The following is a 25,228-nucleotide window of genomic DNA, read 5'->3' on the forward strand; positions in this document are numbered from 1 at the left end:
TGTTCACTTTTCCAATTTGAGAAAAGAAAAGATTAACTGGGCTAAAATAAATGATTAGCAGATAAATGGTTAGTTAACCAAAGCTGCTCCTATCACACTAGCTGCCTTCACAGCCTAGAGAGAACGAAACTAGTGGGTGGAAGAGGGAGAAGGAGGCTGGATATGCATCTGTGCAGGAAGCCTGAAGCTTATTCCTACTAGAGCTTTGAACTACTCTGCATTGTGAATCACTACATAACTTGATAATGAATTATAATCAAATGAATAAAGCAGATTTTCTTTGAAAAAATTAAATTCAAATGTCATGTTTGTTTTTAAAAAGCCACTATTTAATAGCGCTATCTTTAAAATTCACCTTCTTTTAAAAGCTCAGAAAGAAACAGGAATATTACACTTCAACTATCCTTTCAGCATCCTTACACACTACATAGAGGATGGATATTATTAACCAACTTAAATAAGAAAACAAGAATCCAGCATTATAAAGACAGCAAGTTAAGGACAAATTCAATAGAATGTGGGTCTCTGAGCACCCTGGGATTTTCATTTCTTCTATATTCTAGCCAACTTTGTCTACATTTCTATGATGTTCTATTACCCTGAACCTAGTTTAAGACTTTAGGTTTAGTCTTCCAGGAATAATATGTATAAAAGCAATCAACACTTTGTTTTATGGAATACTAAATCTGAATCAAGACATGAAGTCATAAACTGTGTATCAGAAAATCTAAGTTTGGCATATATATACCCCAGAAAATTTGTTTTGACACTAAAAGAATATACATTTATTATAAGCATGCTTTATTTTGAAAAATGTTCCCAACTATTTCAACTGTCAAACCCAATACATATATTTTAAATTATAATGCAAACTTTTCAAATTGAGGTGTATCCAATCCACTGGCTCCAGTTTAATACAACACATTAAACAGTTCAATGTAGCTATATGACCAATAGAGAAAAAAGAAAAAATTAGTCTTACCTGGTAGTTTCTTTTCTCAGATAATGTATGTCCATCAGTCCTCACCATAGAGTCGTGTCCTGTCCTCACAGTACTGGAGGCAATCAAATAGAACTGTCACTCAAGGGTCGTGTCACAGGAAGGACCGCCCACCAGTTCTCCCTCTAGAGTGGAATTATCCAAAAGCCGTCAAAATTACTAACACGTAAATATATGAACAGTAGCAAAAATATCCAATATGATACACAGAAAAGAAAACAAAATACTTTTTTGACATCCTAACTGATTTTCCTCTTAACCATCTAGGGAAGGCTAGATTGGCAAACATACTTTGAGATAGAAATGGTTAAATATGAGAAACTCTTCCCACCCACTTCTACTCTCTCCAATTAAAACTGCTTGCCAGACCTCACACACAACGAAGAAACTTATAGTGAATAAAAATGGAGTGGACAAAAAAGTTCAACCCTCAACTGACATGTTTTTTCTTTTAAATAAATATTGTCCTGTTAGTCTCAGAAATATCTAATTAATTCAGAGTCACGTCATTTAATTTCAAATCTCTTTCCTCCAAATGCTTACAGCTGCTATTCATTCAGTTTATGAGATTTATTCATATGCCATAAGATGGGAATATATCACATATTCTTAGGATGATTAATAGATGCAAACTTAACTCAATCTTCTATTAAAATTTACTCCTACGAAGAGTAGCAACAAATGTCAACTTTCTGGACGCCTTTGCCCACCAGTCCTCCAATTTCATGCATGTTCTAATAGGATTTGTTTTTTAATATTAGGGCAGAAAAATAATGGGGCTCATTTCTTAACTTGGACAGAGATAAACCCAAAATGACCAGGCATTGTGCACCTCACAAAAAAATCATTGAAGCAGAGGTGACAGTTGCTAGAGATGCTAACTCAAAAATGTAAATTGAAAATGAGAGATCAAAAACTCAAAAGTGGTATCTACAAATTTGAAAATGTACGTTTTCAAGACAAATGTCTCTCACCTAAGTTTTAGTAAAATGTTTACCCTAGGGAAGGAGTAACTATACCTACTGAACTAATTATAGTTGCTAAATACTAAAAATATTTAAATCTAGAGCAAGTATTTAACATATGAAATTTACTTGGGGAAAGAAAAAAATATCTAATTCAAATTTATAAGAAGTATAAATCAATTTTTTAAAAATCAACAAACACGCACTTACACAAGGATTACATCTAATAAGCAATCTAATCAGAAGGGCAGAAAACATTTTCAAGGAAAATATTTAATAAATATTTAATATTATTAAAGTTTTAAAAAGAAACCACGTAATGAATACCTATATTCTGGCTTCTGTTTTATGTTTGATCACAAAGTTAGTGGGTACTATACTTTTACTTGATTTTTACCATCTTACATTGTATATATTTGGCTGAAATACTTCAAGATCCCTGGCTTTATGGCAAAAATGTAATTGCTCATTACCAAATTTGTATGTACCACTGGAATTAAGTATGCCTCTCTCAAAAATAACAAAGGAGAAACATTTTTTAAATTGTGAGTATATTTACTACTATAAATGTAATCGTTACCACGTAGCAAGGAATTAGGTTATTCATAAGGGAAAATTATCAAGTGAATTGGATGTCCAAGAATAGTTAAGTGACACACATTCAGCTCCAACTTAAATTTTCACAACTGTCACAAAATGAGAGCAAAACTATTTTATTACACATCCTCTAAACAAAATTAACCCTATTTTAATGTTAGTGTTTTATTAATAGGCTTTAAAACAGTACTTGCCTTACTCTTAATGTATTCCGGGCAACTCTGAATTCAATGGATAATAGTGCAAAATTTCAGATTTTTCTTATAAAATAAGAATGTCTCTCTTCTTAAATAGGTTATGTTTAAATTAAAGTTCATGCATTATCTTCAAATAATACTAGTTTCATCAAAAGATACGTTAGAAATCTAAAATAAGGAAAGGCAATTTTAAACAGCATAATCTAATTATATAAAAAAGATAAATACAGCTTTATATGCTAAATAATACCTTAATTAAAAATAAAAGTTAATATTTAGTCTGTAAATTTACCAGATTAAAAAAACATATTAACTTCAGAGTACTATGAATTTTAGTACAAAGGGAAAACTTGTTTTTGTTCCCCCCTCTTGGGATAACGTCAAGTATTTCATAGCGTATGGTTTCAATCAATAGCCACTACATGCTCTAACCAATATAGGAATCAATATTCTATATTGAACTATTAACTAAGAATCATTATCTCCTTCCTCCACCCCCCACAGCCCCAGTAGATAGTTGTATGTCATAACTGCACATCCTTCTAGTTGCTGTATGTGGGACGCAGCCTCAGCGTGGCCAGAGAAGCAGTGCGTCGGTGCGCGCCCAGGATCCGAACCCAGGCCGCCAGCAGCGGAGCGCGCGCACTTAACCGCTAAGCCACGGGGCCGGCCCCATTATCTCCTTTTAGTAAGCAAAAGGAGAAACGAATGAAGGCACTCTCTTTTCTTCCTGGTGAACATAAAAGCTAACATTTGTCACCACTATCTTGTATTAAATAAAAATGTTCAGTAATAGATTGTGTCGATACTCGTGACATTAGGAATAAAAGGACGCATGATAGACGAAAGAGGATGTGAGTATGTATGTGAGACAGAGAGCATGTGAAAAGGAGCAAGCACAAGAGAGAACATGCACTCTAGCTGCCTAAATTTGTTCAAGTTTATACACTGGTTTTCCCACAAAGTCCTACAAATATTCGAAAAGACAAATATTTACAAAATTACGGTGAAATTTTCTTAAGGCAGGGATGCCTTCTAAGGTGGAAAAACATAAACTATATTTACCCTCTTACCTTAAATAACCAAGAAACTAGACAAAATACATGAAACAATGATTTTCAGACACCGGACATCATCTCAGGACAGAGATCATGAAGAGAAAAGAACAAATAAAGTAAGGCCTAGTGCCTGTAGAGTTACAAGGCCAAAACACAGGAAGGGGGGAGGTGGAACCCAATCAGAGCCCAGTGATTTCACTGAGTTAAGGAAAAGAAGTTCAGAGCTGGGAGAGACACAAGGCAGCTAGAATTTGTGGGGCAAATGGAAAGAAGGAAGTTGCAGAGACAAAGCTCCATAGATCTGGAGAGAGATTACCCTCAAGGTTTTAGCTGAGTAACGATCCGTGCATGCATGTGAAAAAACTACTGAGTCTAGAGAAGAAGCCTCTGAAAAGCAGTCAGAACAATACCCAGAACTCATGTTCCCATCAACCAGAGTAGGACCTCTTACTACACGGGGTATTGAATAGAGTTCAGAAGGTAATGAATGCCTTGGCAATGGCTTTAGACTAAAGGATGTTCTGGTACGGCACTAACAAAGCTTAAAACCAAGTCTCAAAAGGATCAAACTAATTCTAAGTACCATAATTATACCACAAAACAAAGTCCAACAATATTTAATATAACAAACTCTAGCATTAAGTAATGTAAAATTAAATGTCTGGCATCCAATCAAAAATTATCAGCCATGCAAAGAAGCAGGAAATACAACCCATGACAAGGCAAAATATAACAAATGGAAATAGACCAAGCAATGATAGAGATGATAGAATTAGTAGACAAGGAGGTTAAAACAGGTATTGTTAATATATTCCATACATTCAAGAAGATAAAGAAAACCCTGAACATGGTAACAGAAATGCAAGGTATCAAAAAGAAGTAAATTGGTAACACAGAGAAACTTCTTTACGGTGACAGAAAAGTTTCATATCTTGCTTGTGGTAATGGTTGTATGGTTCTTCACTGATAAAATGCCATAGAATGATAAAGACATACAAAAAAGTGAACGCATGCAAAAACAGGTAAAATCTGATTTGGATTTGTAGTCTAATTAGTTATACCGTGCCAATTTCTGGTTTCAATAATACGCTATAGTTATGCAAGATGACATCACTGGAGAAGATAGGTGATGGGAATATCAGACCTCTACTATTTTTGCATCTTCTTATGAGTTTATAATTATTTGAAAGTTAAAAGATTTTTAAAAGGCTCAAATTGATCTTCAAGAGATAAAAATTCAATCTGTAATTAAACATAAATTAGATAGGACTAACAATGGATTAGATGCTTTGAAGAAAAGTTTAACGAACTTAAAAGACATAGCAAAGGAAAAAATCTAAAATTAAGCACAGGAGAGGGACTAGGAAAAAAGGAACTGTGAGACAATACCAAGTGGGACAGTGAACTGTGTGGCAATATCAAGCAGCCTAACATTACTGACTGTAACTAGTGTCCCAGAAAGAGTGGGAGAGCAGGACAGAAAACAATGGCCAGATTTTTCCTAAATTTGATGAGAACTATAAACTCACACATTCACAACTTCAACAACCTCCAAGAAGAACAAAAAAACACCTCATCATTTTAAAGTCATATTGCTGAAAAACAGCGACACAGAAACCTTAAAACAGCCACAGGTGGGGGAAAAGAACAGAGAAACACAGATAGGAATGACAGCAGACTTCTCATCAGAAACAACACAAATCAGAGGCGAGTCGATCAACATTTTTAAACTACAGAAAAGGCCAAAAAAAAAAAAAAAACTATCGGCCAAAAATTCTAAATCCAGCTAAAATATCTTTCAAAAAGGAAGGTAAATACGGCCATTCTGGAAGAGTTTGACAGTCTTACAAAGTTAAACAGACCTACCATAACAACCCAGCAATTGTGTGCCTGGGTATTTACCAAAATGAACTGAAAATTTATTTTCACACCAAAACCTATGCATTAATGTTTACTGCAATGAAGAGGTCCTTCGATAGGTGAATGGATAAACAAAACGGCACAGCTATACAATAGAATTCTATTCAACAATAAAAAAGAACAAGCTATTAATTCATGCAACATGGATGACTCAAATGCATTTTGCTACGGGAAAGAACTCAGACCAAAAAGGCTATTATGTTTCCATTCATATGACATTCTAGAAAGGCAAACTACAGGCACAGAAAGAAGATCAGTGGTTGCCAGGGCATTGGAGAGGGGTGGGGTAATGATGGACACACAGGAAAACAAAGTGATGGAACTATTCCATATGGTACCGGCGTGGTGGATACATGACACTATGCATGTGTTAAAATCCACAGAACTTCACGACATAAAAAGTGAACTTGAATTTATGAAAATTTTAAAAATCAAACAGGAGGTTAGAAATGCAGACCTGACAAAAGACTAACTGTATTACAAATGTATGAAATAGCCACACTGACAGAGGTATGGGAAATGGTGCTGACCTAAGTAACTCTGGAAAACGGTGTTTTGACTGGAAACGTAAGAGAAAAAAAGAACCCTATATAAACACCATATTCTAATTGGTAAAGTGATGCCTCACAGGGCCATGGGTTAATAATTCTGAAACAGCTATGCATGTACCCTGGAGATAAACAGGTAAAACAGACGGTGGTGTAGGAGCCAGGTTTCTCACTGTCGGAGAGGGAAATTACAGATAAGCAAGGAGGTCAAGCTAGAATGAACTACTGTGGTACTGGATTAGAGTCAGAGGCATCTCTATTGTTATCAGTGTGTTTTCAATTATAAAATACTTTAAATACAGTAATCATTTAGATTGTTACAGAATAGATAACTTCATTGGTGTGCTGTATGTCACTTGAAAATAAATTAGGCATCTCTATTGTTATCAGTGTGTTTTCAATTATAAAATACTTTAAATACAGTAATCATTTAGATTGTTACAGAATAGATAACTTCATTGGTGTGCTGTATGTCACTTGAAAATAAATTAAGTTGACAAAATGCTAGGTGGTAAGTATGTTGAAATTATATTTTAAAAGATAAGCTTGATAAAAGGGTGTTTTAAAGACTTTTTAACAATGTAAACAAAGCTAATGTTGAAAAAGCTCTAAATTTTATTGAATGTCTACAAGTAACTAAGTTAAATAAGTATATCTCTAATCTTTTTAATAGACTGGTAACAAATTTCAAGAATGCAAAATAATTCATGCAACACATATATCACTAGTGTCTACTCACATGCAATAATTTCTCTTAAATTCAAGATGCTTTTAGAATAAATTACTGAATTACACCAGTATAAATGGTAAAGAACACACATTTTACACCTTTTCTGTGTTGTAAAACCCTTAAAATAGATTTAGTCACTCTAACAGCTTCAAATCTGACAACAAGCCAGTAACAGCAAAAATATAAACCACATCTTAATTAACGTAAGAAAAAAACAAGCAGGTTTTTTCATCCTAGGTGTTTCCCTAAGTCAGAGCCTAATAAAAATTCGGCACATCACATTATTTAGACTAATAAATGCTAACTGAACCCCAATTTTTCTCCCTTCAGAAAAAGATTTCTCAAAACAAGAAATCAATTGATCATAAGTAAAATCTCTAGAAAATACTTTACTGGAGACGGGAAATAATTATTAACTTTATTCTCCAAATTCTACTAAATTTTGGCTGTCACATCATCATACAAAAATATACACCTTGAATGGAACAGAACCAGAAAATATGAATCCTAGTATTAGCTTGATCAATTTTTCCCCTCTGGCCTCAGTTTCCTAATCTGTAAAATAAGGAGATTGATTTAGATGAATTTTTAAAACACGAGCAGCTCCAAAATTTTATATTTTAAATGTCCTGTGTCAAGGTAATCCACTTAGGAAAGTGGACAATTACAGTTGATATTTTCCACATTTTCTTCTTTCTACCACTTTATTGCTCAATAGTACTTATAACACTGCCGTGAATATTTTGGAGTTTGGGAATGGTTTCTAAAATATCTATAATTTGGTAGTCATTACCACACTCAACTTTAAGTTACAATATAAATTTGGTCAGGTTACGACAGTTGAAGCTGTGGGACAGGTTTTACTTTTCGATATAGAGGACACTATATTCCATGTTGGCTATTAATTAGAACAGACTACCAGATGTGACCAACATGACTGCACCTCAATAAAAGCTGAAGTAAATGCACTTGGCCGTTAGCTTTAAAATCAAAGGGTTTCTCAAATTCCAGAAGCAGTGTCAAGCAACTTTTTCTTGTTAATAAGAAGATTGTAGTCACAAAAATGTTATGAACTTATTTTCTGAATTTTTGGTTCAATCACATAGATGAATGTTTTCAAAATTCCTTTTTTTTTTTTAATTTTTATTTCTTTATTTTTCCCCCAACGCCCCAGTAGATAGTTGTATGTCATAGCTGCACATCCTTCTAGTTGCTGTGTGTGGGACGTGGCCTCAGCATGGCCGGAGAAGCAGTGCGTCAGTGCGCGCCCGGGATCCGAACCTGGGCCGCCAGCAGCAGAGCGTGCACACTTAACAGATAAGCCACGGGGCCGGCCCTCAAAATTCTGAGTTGATGACTTGTGATACATACAAGAAACATCGGCAGATGAAATAAAAATAAATAAAACTCAAGAACTTCAGTGTCATACCAAACTTAGTCTGGGAAAAATTGCCATATTAACTAAAAATAGCTTTTCTGAATATTTTAATAATACAGGTTTCCTGGGTCTATAATTAACATGTAAAATGAAAACGTGCCTATACTTACAATGAAAATAAATCAACACTATTCTCTTGAAGTCAATTTACTCTCTGGATGTCATAATTTCATGTTTTGTAACTTAAAATTTTGTGTGTCTTCTATTTCCTGTGGTGATAGCCTTCCTGATGCACTACTTCTAACATATCTGTGTAGTTCTCTCACATATTGCAAGGAGGATTCTAGGCATGTGATACACAGAATTTACTATGTCAGTAGAAAACCCATAATCTATCTAAAAGGCTCAGCATCTCAAGACAGAAATTTTCTACTACCAAGTCTTAAAAGTCCCAAATAAAATGAAATACAGTAGAGCCCTATTGAACTTAAATGATAAAAGTTCAATAATTTCTGAACCACAGGCTTGAAAACTAAAAGCTCCTCATTTGTTTGGGCTTAAATAAAATTGGGGTCCAAAATTAAGACAATCAAGGGGTCCTCTTAGTCTTCCTGGTGCCTGAAACTTACATGTTTACACAAGTTGCTTAACCTCTCTGTGTGATTCAATTTCCTCATATGAAGATAATGTCTGCATAATCTAGCTCATGGCTATGATCAAATAAGTTTGTGAACTAGATTTATAATACATAAAACTTCATTTAAGTAAACAGTTGTTGTCTGAATTAATTAGAACAGACTAGCAGATGTTGTCTGAATTAATTAGAACAGACTAGCAGATGTGACCTATCTGAATGTGTAAATGGCCAAACTAATTTTCTGCAAGTTTAGAGGTAAAGAAAGTATTAAAATTAATACTTTATGTTTAGAAATGTTTTAGAACCTTTCATTACAATTAGCTAAAAATCCACAAGGGTTTCCAAGGATTGACGTAGCTATTGCCAAAGCAGTCCCTCTAAAATAAGACCAAGTCATATTAGCCTCACAACCCACTGCGGAATGGACATGCTGGCTCTATTAATTCAACAGAGGAACTTGTGTAAATTATAATCTATAAGTAAAACTCCTTAAATTATATAACAGCTCTCTTCTTACTCTCCCTTGTAGAATGGCTGTAAAGTTATCAAATACCGCTATTTTACATCAGCAATTGGCATGTGAACCAGAAATCTGAAAATTGCAACTCTAATACTCCTAGTTTTATACGTAATATATATTTTTTTCATAATAATTTATATAAGTTGTTGATTCTAGTGATAACGTAGTATTAAAAACTGACTAGTTCATATCAAATGCTTAGACTTACCAAATTCATAACAACTAATTAGGCTTAACAAATCATCTCAGAAAAAACTGATAATCAAGTGATGGGGGAAAATTATGTGGCTTCTTCTTATAAAAAGTAATTAAAAAGTTGCTCTTATAAATCTATCAAGCCAATTATATATTAAAATTTTTTTAATCTTAAAACTAAATTATCTTTCTAGTTTTCATAACAGTATTAAAATAAAGCTTAAATGAAGAGCAGAAAAGAATAATTATAGCTATCCATTTAAAGATAACATAATAGTCGGTGAAGACTGACTAAACAGATATTTTCCCAATCCCTCAAAGTTTAGTCTTTGTAAAAGACAAGAGGGGCAACTGGTACACTATCTCCTGCCTGATGGACAAGGAAATGGCCAGAGGTGCTCTACAGAGCACTGGTTCATGACTTTCTAGAGCACTAACAGAGGTGAGACAACAGGCATATTTATCAAGGACAGAAATAGACTACAGGATTTACATTGTTTTGATCACAGGATACACATCAAAATTGCCTAGAAAGTTTTTAAAAAATACTGATGTCTCCTTCCTTGCCCCTTCTTTAATTAATTGTCAGGGAGGGAACCTGGTCATCAGGTGCTTTCTAAAGTGCTCCAGATGATCCTAATTTATAGCCAAGGTTAAGACTGTCAGGGTTAAGACTACACAGGAAAGTGAAATCCAAAAATGTTTTCATTCAGCATAAGTACTGAGCAAAAAAGAAGCACTATAAATCAAAGGTAATGTATGAACATTATACATTTCCTATGCATGTCAATGTGCCCTTCTGTTCCCCAAGTAACTTAAAGGAGGTTTCAAAAGCACTTAACTGTTTCTCAAAGTTGTTTTTCAGTTATGTTAAGAGATGTAATCACCAACTGCCCTGAACCGGTCCAAACCCCACCACAAGAGCAATGCCTGCACAGATGGGCAAGAATTGTCCAAAAGTTACCTTTGCTTCATTTTAATGTTAAGATCTCTGCCCCAGCAGGAGCTTCAAGCTTATTAGCATAACATGCAATGTATATGAAAGCCTGTTTTCAAACCTACCTCTTACATGTTATGATGAAATTTCCCTTTTGAATACTGATTCTCCTACCAAAAATAAAAGGTGCCTGTTTTCCCTTGCTGGGGGAGCCACAGCTTTGGAAGTTATTCCACGTGGTCTCCTTATTTGCTGCAAGTAAATTGTACTTTGTGTGACAACTACGTCTGGTGAAGGCTTTGATTTCAACTCACCAAGAAGTGAACTCACTTTGATTCGGTAACACTTCCTTGCCCCTTATTCACTCCACCTCTGAAAAATAATGCTAGGCCTTAAATATTAATTTTTAAATGTTTTTCAAGCACAAGATTTCTTTTGTTGAAATACATACATTGTAAGTTCAGAAGTGAATAACAGGAAAAAGTAGATGCAAACAGAGTAAAACTTCTCTATTAGAAGAAATTTCTAATTAAAAAGTTCCTCTCATATTCAATACTTAGATTTTAAAAACATGTCCACTATCTTAACATTTCTAGTTACCATTCCTAGAAATGTAACAGTAACTATCATTTGCCAAGTATCAGACACTGTGCACTAAATATTTTACCTGTATAATTTCTTCCAATCCTCAAAATAATTCTATAAGGTAACTATTACTATTCGTTTTTTACAAATGAGAAAACAAACTCTGAGAATAAGTAAATTTGCAAGGTCAAGAGCTAGTAAATAAGCTAAAAGTTGCAGGACCAAAATTTGGCTCATGTCACTTGACTTGAATCCAGTCTTAGCCACTATGCATTACTACCTCTCATATATATATAATTTTTTCATGACATCTATCATATCAATTATGGTTTCATGAAAAATGAAACCATTTCAAGAAATACCAACTGCCAAATAATACTTCTACTCAAAAGTCTCACTATTCTGCTACAAAAAGGAAATTAGCAACGGAGAGACAAGTAATAGACATTAGTCAGCTGGAGACTCAAAGTTCAGAAAGACTCTGATCAGGAAGTAAAGCACCCACAGGAGCCTTTCAGACACAGCTTGAGAACCTAAGCAGAGAAAAAAACAGGCACCATGCCACAGGGCAAACAGTAAATTGTTTTGTTTAGTTTCAAGGCTGGCAGGTTATTTTGTCTTTGTGTCTATCTCAGTCACAGAAATGAATAAATTCAATATACCTTATCTTGAGATAATTCTTTAAGAAGGAGGCTTCAAAATTCCTTCGGAAGTCCACTTTCTACATCTCTATTACCAGCACCCTAGTTCAAGCCACAATTATTTCTGGCCTAATTGGTCTCCCTTCCTCTATTCTTTCCTACAAGAACCATGTAACAGCCAATATGGTCCAGGCAGCAAGGCATTTTGACATCTAGAAGTCAGCAAGTTGAGATGCAACAAGCAAAGGAAATACAGGAGCAGCCACTGAGGTAGATGAAAACCAAAGAGAGTCTGGTAAATATCTCGACAGTTTCCTGGGAAAAGTGCTTCAAGGAAGTACGTAACCAATTGTTGCAAATGCTGTTGATAAAAAAATTAGATGAGAATTAATTTTTGGATTTAACAGCGTGGAAGTCACTGGTAATCTTGACACAAGTAACTTCTGTGGAATGGTGGAAATAAAAGCACTGACTGGACTGGGTTCACAAAAGAACAGAAAAAGAAAAACTGAAGACAAAATACAGACATCTTTTTCAAAGAGTTCTGCCATCAAAGTGAGGAGGGAAATGGGGAATAGCTGAAGGAAAATGTGGCGGCGAGAGAGAAGCCTTTTGTTAAGACAGGGAAGCTTATGGCGTAAAGGGGAAAACTGATGACACAGAGGGGAGAATTCTTGGAGTGATGACTGAACAGATGAGGGTGGAATGTGTAAGAGACAGGCAGAAGGACACAGCAGCAGAAATAGAGAGAAGACCGTAAATGGGTAGGGATTCAGGTACGTGGATATATGCAGAACTTCCATTAAGTATGGAAATTCTCATCTGGTTGCTTCTATTTTCTTAGTAAAATAAGAAATGAGGTCATCAACTGAGAGTGAGGATACAGAAAGAGGTGTCAGAGATTTGAGGAGAGAGGAAAAGATGTGAAATAGTCTTCTAAGAAAGTGGGAGAGTGAGGAGATCAGAGGAAACAGTCCAGCTGCCAGTAGCACTAAAGGCCCACTTGGGGTTGGTGTTCATCGCTGTGCCCTTCTCCAGCCACACGCAACTGCAGGGATGCAAGAGGAGTGTTAGGCAGGGGTGGATTTAACCAAAGCTGGTGAGTACAATGAAGCATGAGAGGGGCAGGGGGATTAAGGGTACAGCCAAAGTGGTGATTCTGATGATGGGTAAGAAAAGAAGTAAGTGTATAACTTACCATTTGCCTATGAAGTTTGAGCCACACTGGCTTTCTTTGTGATTCTCAAACACATCAAGTCAGTTCTCAACTTAGGGCTTTTACACTTTCTGCTCCTTTTCAATGTTCTTCCCCTAAATCTTCAAATGCCAGGCAGTTTCCTGACATTAACATCTCTGCTTAACTATCTCTTTTCAGAGAGACCTTCCCTGAACACTCACTATCTGAATTTTGTTCCCATTTGCTTATTGTCTGTGTGTACCCCTTAGTTAGCTCCTTAAACAGAGGAACCTTGTCTATTCTGCTTACCACTATTAACTTTAGTACCTAGAATAGTGTATCATTGTAGATACACTTTACTGAATAAGTGAACCACAAAAAAATATACTAAATACTCTACTAACTTTAATTTTATGAAAACATCATTTTCCTTAAAAGGGCTGCGGTAGAAGCATCTTGTCTGATAAGAACAAGACCAGTAATCAGAAACTTAGTTTTCAAAGTTGGCAAATGTCACCCAAAAAAATACACACTTTTAAAACATAAATGTACATTTATTCCCCTTGATATTTTGATGCAGGACTAGGCTTTTTCTTTGCGTTTAGAATTACTAATAGTGTTTTCACATGATGTTTTTGTATAAACCACATCTACTATACATCTTTTAAGATTTCCAGCTTCAATCTGGTTTAAAGTTGAACAAGATCTTAAAGGTGCCTAAATAACAGAATCTTTCTGAATTTTTACAAGTGTTTTCTAGTTTTTAACAACTGTCTCACTGTAGCAGACACTCCTGGCCTGCTCCCTAAGAGGCCTTCTCCCTTATGACTGCCAGAGCTGTTCAGATGCTCAACCTTCCCACGATTCACAGGAAAATGCTGAGCAGTCTAAGTCAACGTAACAATGCTACGGCCCCTGGTCAGTAACTGATTTATGGAAGGGCATTTGAACCACTTCTGGCCAGAGAGACATGAAGGGTAATCTGATAGTAGGATTTTAAGAAAGGGGGGAAAAAGCCCCTTTTTTCCCCCTGGATGTTGTTCCATCTAGAACTACTCACTGTAGCCATCTTGTAGCCATGATGAGACAGCTCAAGGAGAACCTGACAACGTAACATGGTACAACAGAAAGATGGAAAGAACGTGGCCCTGGGGTTAACCACTTAGCTGCTGCATTCACCAACACAAAACTGCCATTCCCCCAGATACATAAGAAAATAAATTTTCTTTACTGTTTAGTCAGTTGAAGCAAAAGATTCCTAAACCTTTAGGCTTATCCAAACCTAAACCTTCAGTAATTTTTAAAGCACTTTATGTAAAGTCTTTCCAAAGCATCCACCTAGCTTTTCGTTAAAAAACAGTTCTTTCTACACTCATATTTCATTAGCTTAGTTCATATTTAAACTAAAAATTACATTAACACTGGCATAAAAACAACTGATTCTTAGACACATATCTAACCCAGCAGGGGAAAGGAACAAAAGTAAACGAGAGTAGTTCACTAGCTGCAGATGCTCAGAACATGCTGGACTACAGGAACTGACAGCAGTGGTTTAAAAAAGCCTGTCAGTTAAGTGGAAGTCTGTTAAGGGTATCAGTCACAAACACATTTCCGTATATAACAGATTCTGTACATAACAAACAGATATTCTCCTACAGGGAGAGGGGTAGCTAAAAAATCCTTTAAAAATTTAGGACAGGGCCAGCCCCGTGGCTTAGCGGTTAAGTGCGTGCGCTCCGCTACTGGCAGCCCGGGTTCGGATCCCGGGCGCGCATCGACGCATCGCTTCTCTGGCCATGCTGAGGCCACATCCCACATACAGCAACTAGAAGGATGTGCAACTATGACATACAACTATCTACTGGGGCTTTGGGGGGGAAAAGAAAAGGAGGAGGATTGGCAACAGATGTTAGCTCAGAGCCGGTCTTCCTCAGCAAAAAGAGGAAGATTAGCACGGATGTTAGCTCAGGGCTGATCTTCCTCACAAAAAAAAAAAAAAAAAAACATTTAGGACATATGTTTCCAAGAGAGAAATTAGAATTAGAATAAACCTAGAGTCAAAGAAGTAGGAGTTTGAGTCCATTCAGTCTCAACCCCAGACAAGAAGCACAGTGATAAGAGATCACCGAAACTAGAAAGAACTTTACCCCAATATGTGTTGTTTCACTGCTAATGAACTGAGAATATTGACAAAATTCCACAATTCAAAATTTTCAGACAATACAGACAAAATGTACTATTTGCTTCACGTGTGTAATAGCCAAGTTCCACTTAATCATATGTTACAGAAAACCATAGCTGTTTGCCATTTATAAGGGATATCTGTATCCCCTTTTAAGAAATACTAGCTAGGGGCCTGCCTGGTGGCACAAGTGGTTAAGTGCGCGCACTCCGCTGTGGCGGCCGGGGGTTCGCTGGTTCGGATCCCAGGCACGCGCTGACGCACCACTTGTCAAGCCATGCTGTGGCGGCGTCCCACATAAAGTGGAGGAAGATGGGCATGGATGTTAGCCCAAGGCCAGTCCTCCTCAGCAAAGGGGAGGATTGGCAGATGTTAGCTCAGGGCTGATCTTCCTCACAAAAAAAAAAGAGAGAGAGAGAGAAATACTAGCTAGACAAATTACTTCAAATAAAAATTTTCCAGAGATTTTTAAATAATTATTGTATTAAACAGCCAAAGGTCCTTCACACTAATAATCATATTCTTTTCTAACTTCCTTCTAAAAATACTTAACTGAGCTCTCCTATATGCCAAGCAGTAAATAAAGAAGACTCAATGAGAAATGCCCATAAGAAATACAGAACTAGAGAATTTACTTCCGGAATAAAAACTCCATTTGTAAAGATCCGGAGATCAGAAATTATGTTTCCAAATTATTCTCCATGGAGTTATAAAGCACTTAATAATACAAAGTTACAAGTAGTAATAATATTCACATCTTTAATAGTAATAGTCACGCACTAAGAAATGCATTTAATATTTATTAAACACAATTTATGTTTACCTAACACAGTAGACGCTAAATTAAATGTCTTGGTGGACTGACAAGAGCAGTTCTTAACCTGGGTTACAAATCCTCAGTTTGGTGATTGAATGCAGAAGGTGTGTGAACTTGCCTGGGGAAAAAATTACATCTTCATTTTAATAACCTCTAATTGAAATTTAGTATTTCCTTAATTAAAAATGCAAGCAATAAGCCATACTGGTATTATCTACACCTGTGCTTTTGTTACCATTAGAAACCACAGACACTTTCATATAATTTTAGTTGCTTCAAATCTCAAATTACCATTTATGCTCATTACTAGTTTAAAAATTACTATACACCACTAGACTTTGTTGATATGCACATTTACTGAATTTTTTTATTTGATATTTAAAAAATTGTTTCTAATAGACGTTAGCTCAGACCCGGTCTTCCTCAGCAAAAAGAGGATTCGCATGGATGTTAGCTCAGGGCTGATCTTCCTCACCAAAAAAAAAAAAAAAAAAATTGTTTCTAATATACTCAGTATCCTCATAAGCATACATATTTAATTTTGCACAATTAAAATATTATTTTAAGAAGGAGTCCACACGCATCACCAGAGGGCCAAAAGGGGTTCATGGTCCAAAAAGGGTATGAACCTCTGGATTAGAATATCAGAGCATGGATTGGGTTGTTTGCAGAGGATAACAGAAAGGACAGCACTTGAAGAACAGGAAAAAGCCTCAGAGCATAGTTAGTTGAAATCCTCGTTTTAAACATAAAGAAATTGTGGTCTGGTGGGAGTAAATGCCTTGTTCAAGGTCACACAGACAGCTAATTAGTGAGAGAACCAAAGAAAACAGAATCCAGGTTTTCTGGCTCACAATCCAAGGCTAAATCAACTTTGATGTGACTTGGCTGTAAGAAAATAAGACAGGACAAAGACAACTCTGCAAATACATGTCAAAAACTTATTAGGGAAAGAAATAAATTATACAGGAAGAAGAGGTAATCTGAAAAAGAAAATGATGGGTTGACATGTTAAAGCATTTTGAAAATAAACTCTACAGTATGACACACCAACTCAAATCCTGGAAAAGACTAGTCAGAAAACAAATAGGTAAGCCCTCTTTGCATACTGAACACACAGAAATGTTCCAAATATCTGAATATTCCAAATGTTATTAAAATATATTGCCTCTCCCACTTTTCCTGAAACACGTACTTCTTGATCTGTTTTCCTACTTTATAGAGAGACGTGGGTAAAGCGAAAATTTTACTTCCCTCCTAATCTAATCGTCACAGAAGTACAACAGCATAAGCACAATAGTAAGTATCAAATAACAGTTGGTGTCAATGTCAAGGAAACAACAAAGCAGAGACTGTGGCAAACTGGAGAGTCTGTGGCAAACTGGAGAGTCTGTAAACGACCTAAAGAAGGTAGCTACTACTACTCAACTCTAACTAAATGCTGCCAAGAAATGAAATGTCAACCCAGAATTCTATATGGAACAAAAGCATCCTTCAAAAATGAAGGTGAAATAAATACATTTTCAGACGAAAGAAAACTAAAATAATTTATCATGAGCAGACCTGCTCTAAAGAAAGAAAGTTTTTTTTGGACAAAGAGAAATGCCAGAAGGAAACTTAGAATTTCATGAATGAGGGCCGGCCCCGTGGCTTAGCAGTTAAGTGCGCGCGCTCGGCTGCTAGTGGCCCGGGTTTGCATCCCGGGCGCACACCGACGCACCACTTCTCTGGCCGTGCTGAGGCCGCGTCCCACATACAGCAACTAGAAGGATGTGCAGCTATGACACACAACTATCTACTGGGGCTTTGGGGGAAAAAAATAAATAAAATTAAAAAAAAAAAGAATTTCATGAATGAAAAATAATAAAAATGGCAAATATGTGGGTATGTATAATAGACCAGAAATTGGGAAACATTTTCTGTAATGGAAGAGTCAGATAGTAAATATTTAAGGCTTTGCAGGCCAAATGGTCTCTGTTGTAACTAATCAACTCTGCACTGTAGCACAAGAGAAGCCACAGACAATACATAAACTAACAGATGCGGCTGTATTCCAATACAATTTTACTTACAAAAGCAGATGTAAGGCCGGATTTGGTCTCCAGTAGTAGTTTGTCAATCCTGTGATAGACTAGTCTTTTCTTCTTAAGTTCTTTAAAATATGTGTGATAATTTAAAGCAGAATTTACATCCTTGTCTGAAGGAGTATCTGAACCAGGTAGATGTAATACATATGACACCTACAACACAAAGGAACTGCAACATAGAGGAGGGTGAGGATAGGGAACTCGATGACAAGATTCCCACATTCCACTTGAAGTCGTAAAATATAAATTATAAGTGTGGTGGCCAGACTTGTGTACACAATAAAGACATATTCAAGTCCTAAACCCTAGTATTACTAAAGGTAACCATATTTGGAAATAGTCTATGCAGATGCAATCAAGTTAAGAGAAGGTCACTAGATTAGAGTGGGCCCAAATCTGATGACTGATATCTTTATAAGAAACAGGAGAGGGAGACAGACACATACACAGAGAAAAGATGGCCGAGTGAAGATGGAGGCAGAAATTGGAGAGAAGCAACTATAAGCCAAGGAACGTCAAGGAGTGCTGACATCTATGAGAAGCTAGAAGAGGCAAGGAACGATTCTTCCCGAAAGCCTTCAGAAGGAGCACGGCCCTGCTGATACCTTGATGCCAGACTTCTAACCTCCAGAACCAAGACACAACATGAATAGTCTTATATCTACTGAAAAAATTGAATTCACAGTTAAAATCCTCCAGGCCCGGAGAGTTTCACCAGTAAATTCCACCAAACATTTAAAGAAGAAATAATACCAAGTTGACACAACATCTTCCAGAAAATAAAACCTGAGGGATTACTTCCTAAGTTATTTTTACGAGGCTGACATTACACTGATACCAAAACCAAAGACAATACAAGAAAAAAAAAAACCTTAAAGACCAATAGTCCTCATGAACATAGATGCAAAAATCCTCAACAAAATATGACCAAATCAAATTCAACAAAATACTCAAAGATTAATAAACAATGAAGAAGTAAGGGTTTTTCTGACAATGTACTTGCTCTCTTTTTTCCTCTCAGTTTCTTTAAATAACATGAAATCATATGAAGTAATAATAGCAATATACTGTTGGGTTTGTAAAATATATAGCTGCAATACGTAGAACAACAATAGCACAAAAAGGGGGAAGGAATACAGGAATAAGATTTCTATATCTCACTAGAACTAAATCAGTATAAGTCTGAAGTAGATCCTGATAAGGTAAGATGCATATGGTAAACTCCAGCACAACTAAAAAATAATACAAAAGAATGTAGTGAAAATATCACTAAAGGAATTAAAATGTTACACTAGAAGAAAAATCACTTGATGTAAAAGAGAGCAGTAAAGCAGGAAAAAAAAAACAAAAAAGGCATGACAACATACAGAAAACAAAGCAAAATGGCAGATACATATCCAACTACACCAATAACAATATTAAATGTAAATGATTAAATGGGGCCAGCCTGGTGGCAGAGCAGTTAAATTCCCGCGCTCTGCTTCGGTGGCCCGGGGGTCACAGGTTAAGATCTCGGGCGTGGACCTATGCACCGCTTGTCAAGCCATGCTGTGGCAGCGTCCCATATAAAGTAGAGAAAGATGGGCACAGATGTTAGCCCAGGGCCAATCTTCCTCAGAAAAAAGAGGAGGATTGGCATCGGATGTTAGCTCAGGGCTAATCTTCCACACACACACACAAAATGTAAATGATTAAAAAAATACAAATCCAATCAAAAGGCAGAGTGTCAGACTGCAAAAAGAAACTACATGTTGTCTACAGGAGATGCACTTCACATTTAAAAATGCAAATAAATTGAAAGTAAAGGGGTGGAAAAAGATATATCACGAAACTGCAATCATAAGAAAGCTGGAGTGGCTACATTAATATCAGACAAAATAGACTTCAAAAATATTATTAGATGGGGGCCGGCCTGGTGGCGTAGCGGTTAAGTTTGCACACTCCACTTTGGCAGCCCAGGGTTTGAGGGCTCAGATCCTGGTTGTGGGCCTACATACCGCTCATCACGCCATGCTGTGGCGGCATCCCATATAAAGTAGAGGAAGATGGGCACGGATATCAGCCCAGGGCCAATCTTCCTCAGCAAAAAGAGGAGGATTGGCAAGAGATGTTAGCTCAGGGCCAATTTTCCTCACCAAAAAAATATGTATATGTATTATTAGAGATAAAACATTTTGTTACGATAAATGGATCAATCATCAGGAAAATATAACAATTATAAACAAGGGCCGGCCCCGTGGCCTAGTGGTTAAGTTCAGTGCACTTCAATTTGGCAGCCCGGGTTTGGTTCCCAAGCGCGGACCTACACCACTTGTCAGCAGCCATGCTCTGGTGGCAACCCACATACAAAATAGAGGAAGCTTGGCAACAGATGTTAGCTCAGGGCAAATCTTCCTCAGCAAAAAAAAAAATTAAATTAAAAACATATGAACCTAACAACGGAGCCCCAAAATAAATGAAGCAAAAACTGAAAGAACAAAAAGGAGAACTAGCCAATTCAACAACAGTCGTTGGGAGACTCTAATACTCTGCTTTCAACAATGGATGCAACAACTAGAATCAAGATCAACAAGCAAAAAGGAGTCTTGAAAACCAATATAAAATTAGATCTGACAAACATACACATAAAAAGAACACCCAACAACAGCAAAATACATGATGTTCTCAAGTATCAATGAAACATTCTTCAGGACAGCCATATGCTAGTCATAAAACAAGCCTTAACAGATCTAAAAAGATTGAAATCACACCAAGTATGTTCCCAACCAAAATGGAATGAAGTTAGAAATAATGACAAAACGAAATTTGGGAACGAAATTTGGGAAGTTCAAACAGGTGGAAATTAACACACTTCTAAATAACCAAAGGGTAAAAAGAAAAAAAATCACAAAGGAAACAAGAAAATATTTTGGAAAGAATGAAAACAAAAATAAGATATATAGGGTGCAATGAAAGCAGTGCTTGAAGGGCAATTTATAGCTGTAATGTAAAACACCTACATTTAAAAAGATGTCAAATCTATAACTTAACCTTGTACCATAAGAAATCAGAGGGCCGGCCCAGTGGCTTGGCGGTTGAGTGCGTGCGTTCCGCTGCTGGCGGCCCGGGTTCGGATCCCGGGTGCGCACCGACGCACCGCTTCTCCGGCTATGCTGAGGCCGCGTCCCACATACAGCAACTAGAGGGATGTGCAGCTATGACATACAACTGTCTGCTGGGGCTTTGGGGGGAAAATAAATAAATAAATAAAATCTTAAAAAAAAAAAAAAGAAATCAGAAAAAGATGGGCAAACTAAACAGAAAGAAAATAATAAAGAGCAGAAACAAGTAAAATAAGAAAAAGACAAAAGAGACAAATCAAAAGAACCAAAGTTGATTACCTAAAAAGATAAACAAAACTGACAGACTTCGAGTTAAACTGACCAAGGAAAAAAAAAAAAGAGAGAAGACTCAAAGTACTAAAATCAGGAATGAAAAAGGGCAAACGACTACTTTCTATATCTATACCGATAGAAAGCATTTTAAAGGAATAATGTGAACAACTAGATGCTAACAAACTAGATAACTAGATGAAATGGACATATTCCTAGAAAGTCACAACTACCAAAACTGACTCAAGAAGAAATGAACAATCTGAGTAGACCTACAACAACTGAAGATAGTAAATTAGTAATTTTGAAATTTCCCACAGAGAAAAATCCCAGGCCAAGATGGCTTCACTGGGAAATTCTACCAAACATTTAAAGAAAAATTAATATCAATTCTTCACAAACTCTTCCACAACATAAAAGCACATGGAACACTTCCTAACTCATTCTACGAGGCCATTATTATTCTGATAATATCAAAGACTTTACAAGAAATGAAAATTTCAAACTAATATCTCTTATGGAAATAGATACAAAAATACTAGGAAACTGAACCTGGCACTATATAAAAGGGATTATAACACCATTACGAAGTAGAATTTATCCCAGGAATGCAAAACTTGTTCAACACCCAAACATCAAATGATGTAATGTACCATATTAATAGAAGACAAAAATCACATGATCATCTCAATAGATGCAGAAAAACCATTTGGAAAAAACCCAACAGCACATCATGATAAAAACACTCAAAAAACGAGGAACAGAAAGGAACTTCCTCAAACTGATAAAGGGCACCTAGGAAAAAAATACAATAAGGCTGTCCACTCTTACCATTTCTATTCAACACTATACTTCCTGAAGGTTCTAGCCAGAACAACTAGGTAAGAAAATGAAATTAAGGGCCGGCCCCGTGGCTTAGCGGTTAAGTGCGTGAGCTCCGCTGCTGGCGGCCCGGGTTCGGATCCCAGGCGCGCACCGACGCACCGCTTCTCCGGCCATGCTGAGGCCGCGTCCCACATACAGCAACTAGAAGGATGTGCAGCTATGACATACAACCATCTACTGGGGCTTTAGGGGGAAAAATAAATAAGTAAATAAAATTATAAAAAAAGAAAATGAAATGAAAAAAGCATCCAGGTTGGAAAGGAAAAAAACTCTCTATTTGCAGACAAGATGATCTTGTATACACAAAATCCTCAGAAAGCTACTAAAAAAAACTATTAGATTTTATAGCAGTTTAACAATAGCTTAGATTTTAATAATAGATTTTATCCTAGTTTAATGAAAGAGTTCAGGGGCCGGCCCGGTGGCTTAGTGGTTGGGTGCGCGCACTCCGCTGCTGGCGGCCCGGGTTCGGATCCCAGGCGCGCACCAACGTACCGCTTCTCCGGCCATGCTGAGGCCGCGTCCCACATACAGCAACTAGAAGGATGTGCAACTATGACGTACAACTATCTACTTGGGCTTTGGGGGAAAAAATAAATAAATAAATAAAATTAAAATAAATAAATAAATAAAAGAGTTCAGGAAGGTGGCAGGCTACAAAATAAACATCCAAAAACCAATTGCATTTCTACATACTACCAATGAACAATCCAAAAATGAAATTAAGAAAACAATTTCATTTACAAAGCATCAAAGAGAATAAAATACTTAGGAATAAGTTTAACAAAAGAAGCACAAAACTTACATTCTGAAAACTACAAAACATTGTTGAAAGAAATTAAAGACAAACTGTTTAATGGAAAGACATCCCATATTCACAGATCAGAAGACTTAAAGTGGCAATACTCCCCAACTGGATGTACTGATTCAACACAATCCCTATCAAAATTCCACCTGGCTTCTTTGAAGAAATTGACAAGTTAATCCTAAAACTCACATGGAAATTCAAGGGACTAAGACTAATAAAAACAATCTTAAAAAAGAGAACAAAGCTGGAGGAGTCACACTTCCTGGTTTGAAAGTTTCACACTGTAATCAAGACATATTGGCATAACAATAAACATATAGATCAACAAAACAGAAGAGTCTAGAAACAAACCCTCACATTTTATGGTCATTTCATTGTAGACAGGATGCCAAGATAATTCAATGGGGAAAGCACAGTCTTTTCAACAAATGGTACAGGGACAACCTGATATCCACCTGTAAAAAAATCAAGTTGGACCCCTTTCCTCACACCATATATAAAAATTAATTCAAATGGCTCACAGACATAAGTGTATGAACTAAAACTATAAAACTCCCAGAAAACATAGGAGTAAACCTTCATGACCTTAGGTTAAGCAATGCCTTTTTCAACATGACAGCAAAAGTATAAGCAACACAACAAAATAAGCTGGATTTCATCAAAATTAAAAACTTTTGTGCTGCAAATGATACCACAAAAAACATGAAAAAAAAACCCCAAAGAATGGAAGAAAATACTTGAAAATCACATATATAGTTAAGAATTTGTACCCAGAATATATAAAGCACTCTTAAAATTCATTAGTAAAAAGACAAACTAACTTAAAAATGGACAAAGGATCTGGATCTGAATAGACATTTCTCCCAAAGATGTACAAATAGCCAAATACATACACAAAAAAATTTTAATGTAATTAATCACCAGGGTAATGTAACTCAAAACCAAAATGAGATACCACAGCATGCAAAGTAGGATGGCTATAATAAAAAAGACAAAACATTAACAAGCACTGGCCAGAATACAGAAAAACTGAAACTCTCATATACTACTGGTGGAAATGTAAAATGGTAAAGCTATTCTGGACAACAGTCTAGCGATTCAAGAGGTTAAACATAGTGTTAGCATATGACCAAACTCCACTGTGTATGCAAGCAAGAGAAATGAAAACATATGCCCACACAAAAACTTGTACACTAATGTTCACAGCAGCATTATTCATAATAGCCAAAATCAGAAACAACCCAAATGTCCATCAACCGATAAATGCATAAATAAAAGGGTGTATACCCACACAATGGAATATTCCTCAGCAATAAAAGGAATAAGATACTGATAAATGCTTCAATATGTATGATCTTTGAAAACATTATGCTAAGTGAAAAAAGCCAGTCACGAAAGACCACATATTCCACTTATATGAAATGTACCAGATAGGCAAATGTATAGAGACAGAAGTAGATCTGTGGTTGCCTAAGGCTGGGCGGGAGTGGAGGTTGAAAGGAAATGGGGAGGGCCTGCTTAAGGGTATAAGATTTCTTTTCAGGGTGATAAAACTGTTCTAAAATTGATTGTGGCGATGGTTGCAAAGCTCTGTGACTACTAAAAACGACTGAATTGCACACCTTAAATGGGTGAGTTAATATATGGTCTGTGAATTATAACAATACAGCTGTTATATAAAAAAGCGTCAATCAGTGTAATTGACCATATTAACAGACTAAAGAAGAACCAAGTGATGGTATCAACTGAAACAGAAAAATTACTTGGCAAAATTCATCCATTCACCATGAAAACCTTCTGTGAACTAGGAATAGAACAGGATTTCCTTAATTTGACCAATTTACATCTATACACTTACATACATATACTTCACGGTGAAAGACTGAATTCTTTCACACTTTAAGACTGCAAATAAGGCAAGAATGCCTCAGGCAGTACAATAATGCAAAAAAAAGAAAAGAAACAAAAGGCATACAGATTAGAAAGACAAAAA

The 25,228-nt window shown here is 36.2% G+C and overlaps 1 protein-coding gene across 4 annotated transcripts in view; it reads right to left on the reverse strand.

Moving 5' to 3' along the window:
• CNOT2 (CCR4-NOT transcription complex subunit 2) overlaps positions 1-25,228 on the reverse strand; it is a 116,529-nt gene that overhangs the window by 71,571 nt on the left and 19,730 nt on the right. For 2 of the 4 annotated variants that reach the window (XM_058557633.1, XM_058557634.1), the window contains one exon: positions 983-1,125. The exons of 1 other annotated variant lie outside the window; for it this stretch is intronic. In XM_058557633.1, the coding sequence (XP_058413616.1) occupies positions 983-1,030 (48 nt within the window). In that variant the 5' untranslated portion in view covers positions 1,031-1,125. Of the gene's footprint in view, positions 1-982; positions 1,126-25,228 lie in introns of those variants that run through there. One more of the 4 variants, XM_058557632.1, reaches the window with a different exon arrangement.

The sequence above is a fragment of the Diceros bicornis genome, chromosome 17, assembly GCF_020826845.1.
Source record: "Diceros bicornis minor isolate mBicDic1 chromosome 17, mDicBic1.mat.cur, whole genome shotgun sequence".
NCBI lineage: Eukaryota > Metazoa > Chordata > Mammalia > Perissodactyla > Rhinocerotidae > Diceros > Diceros bicornis.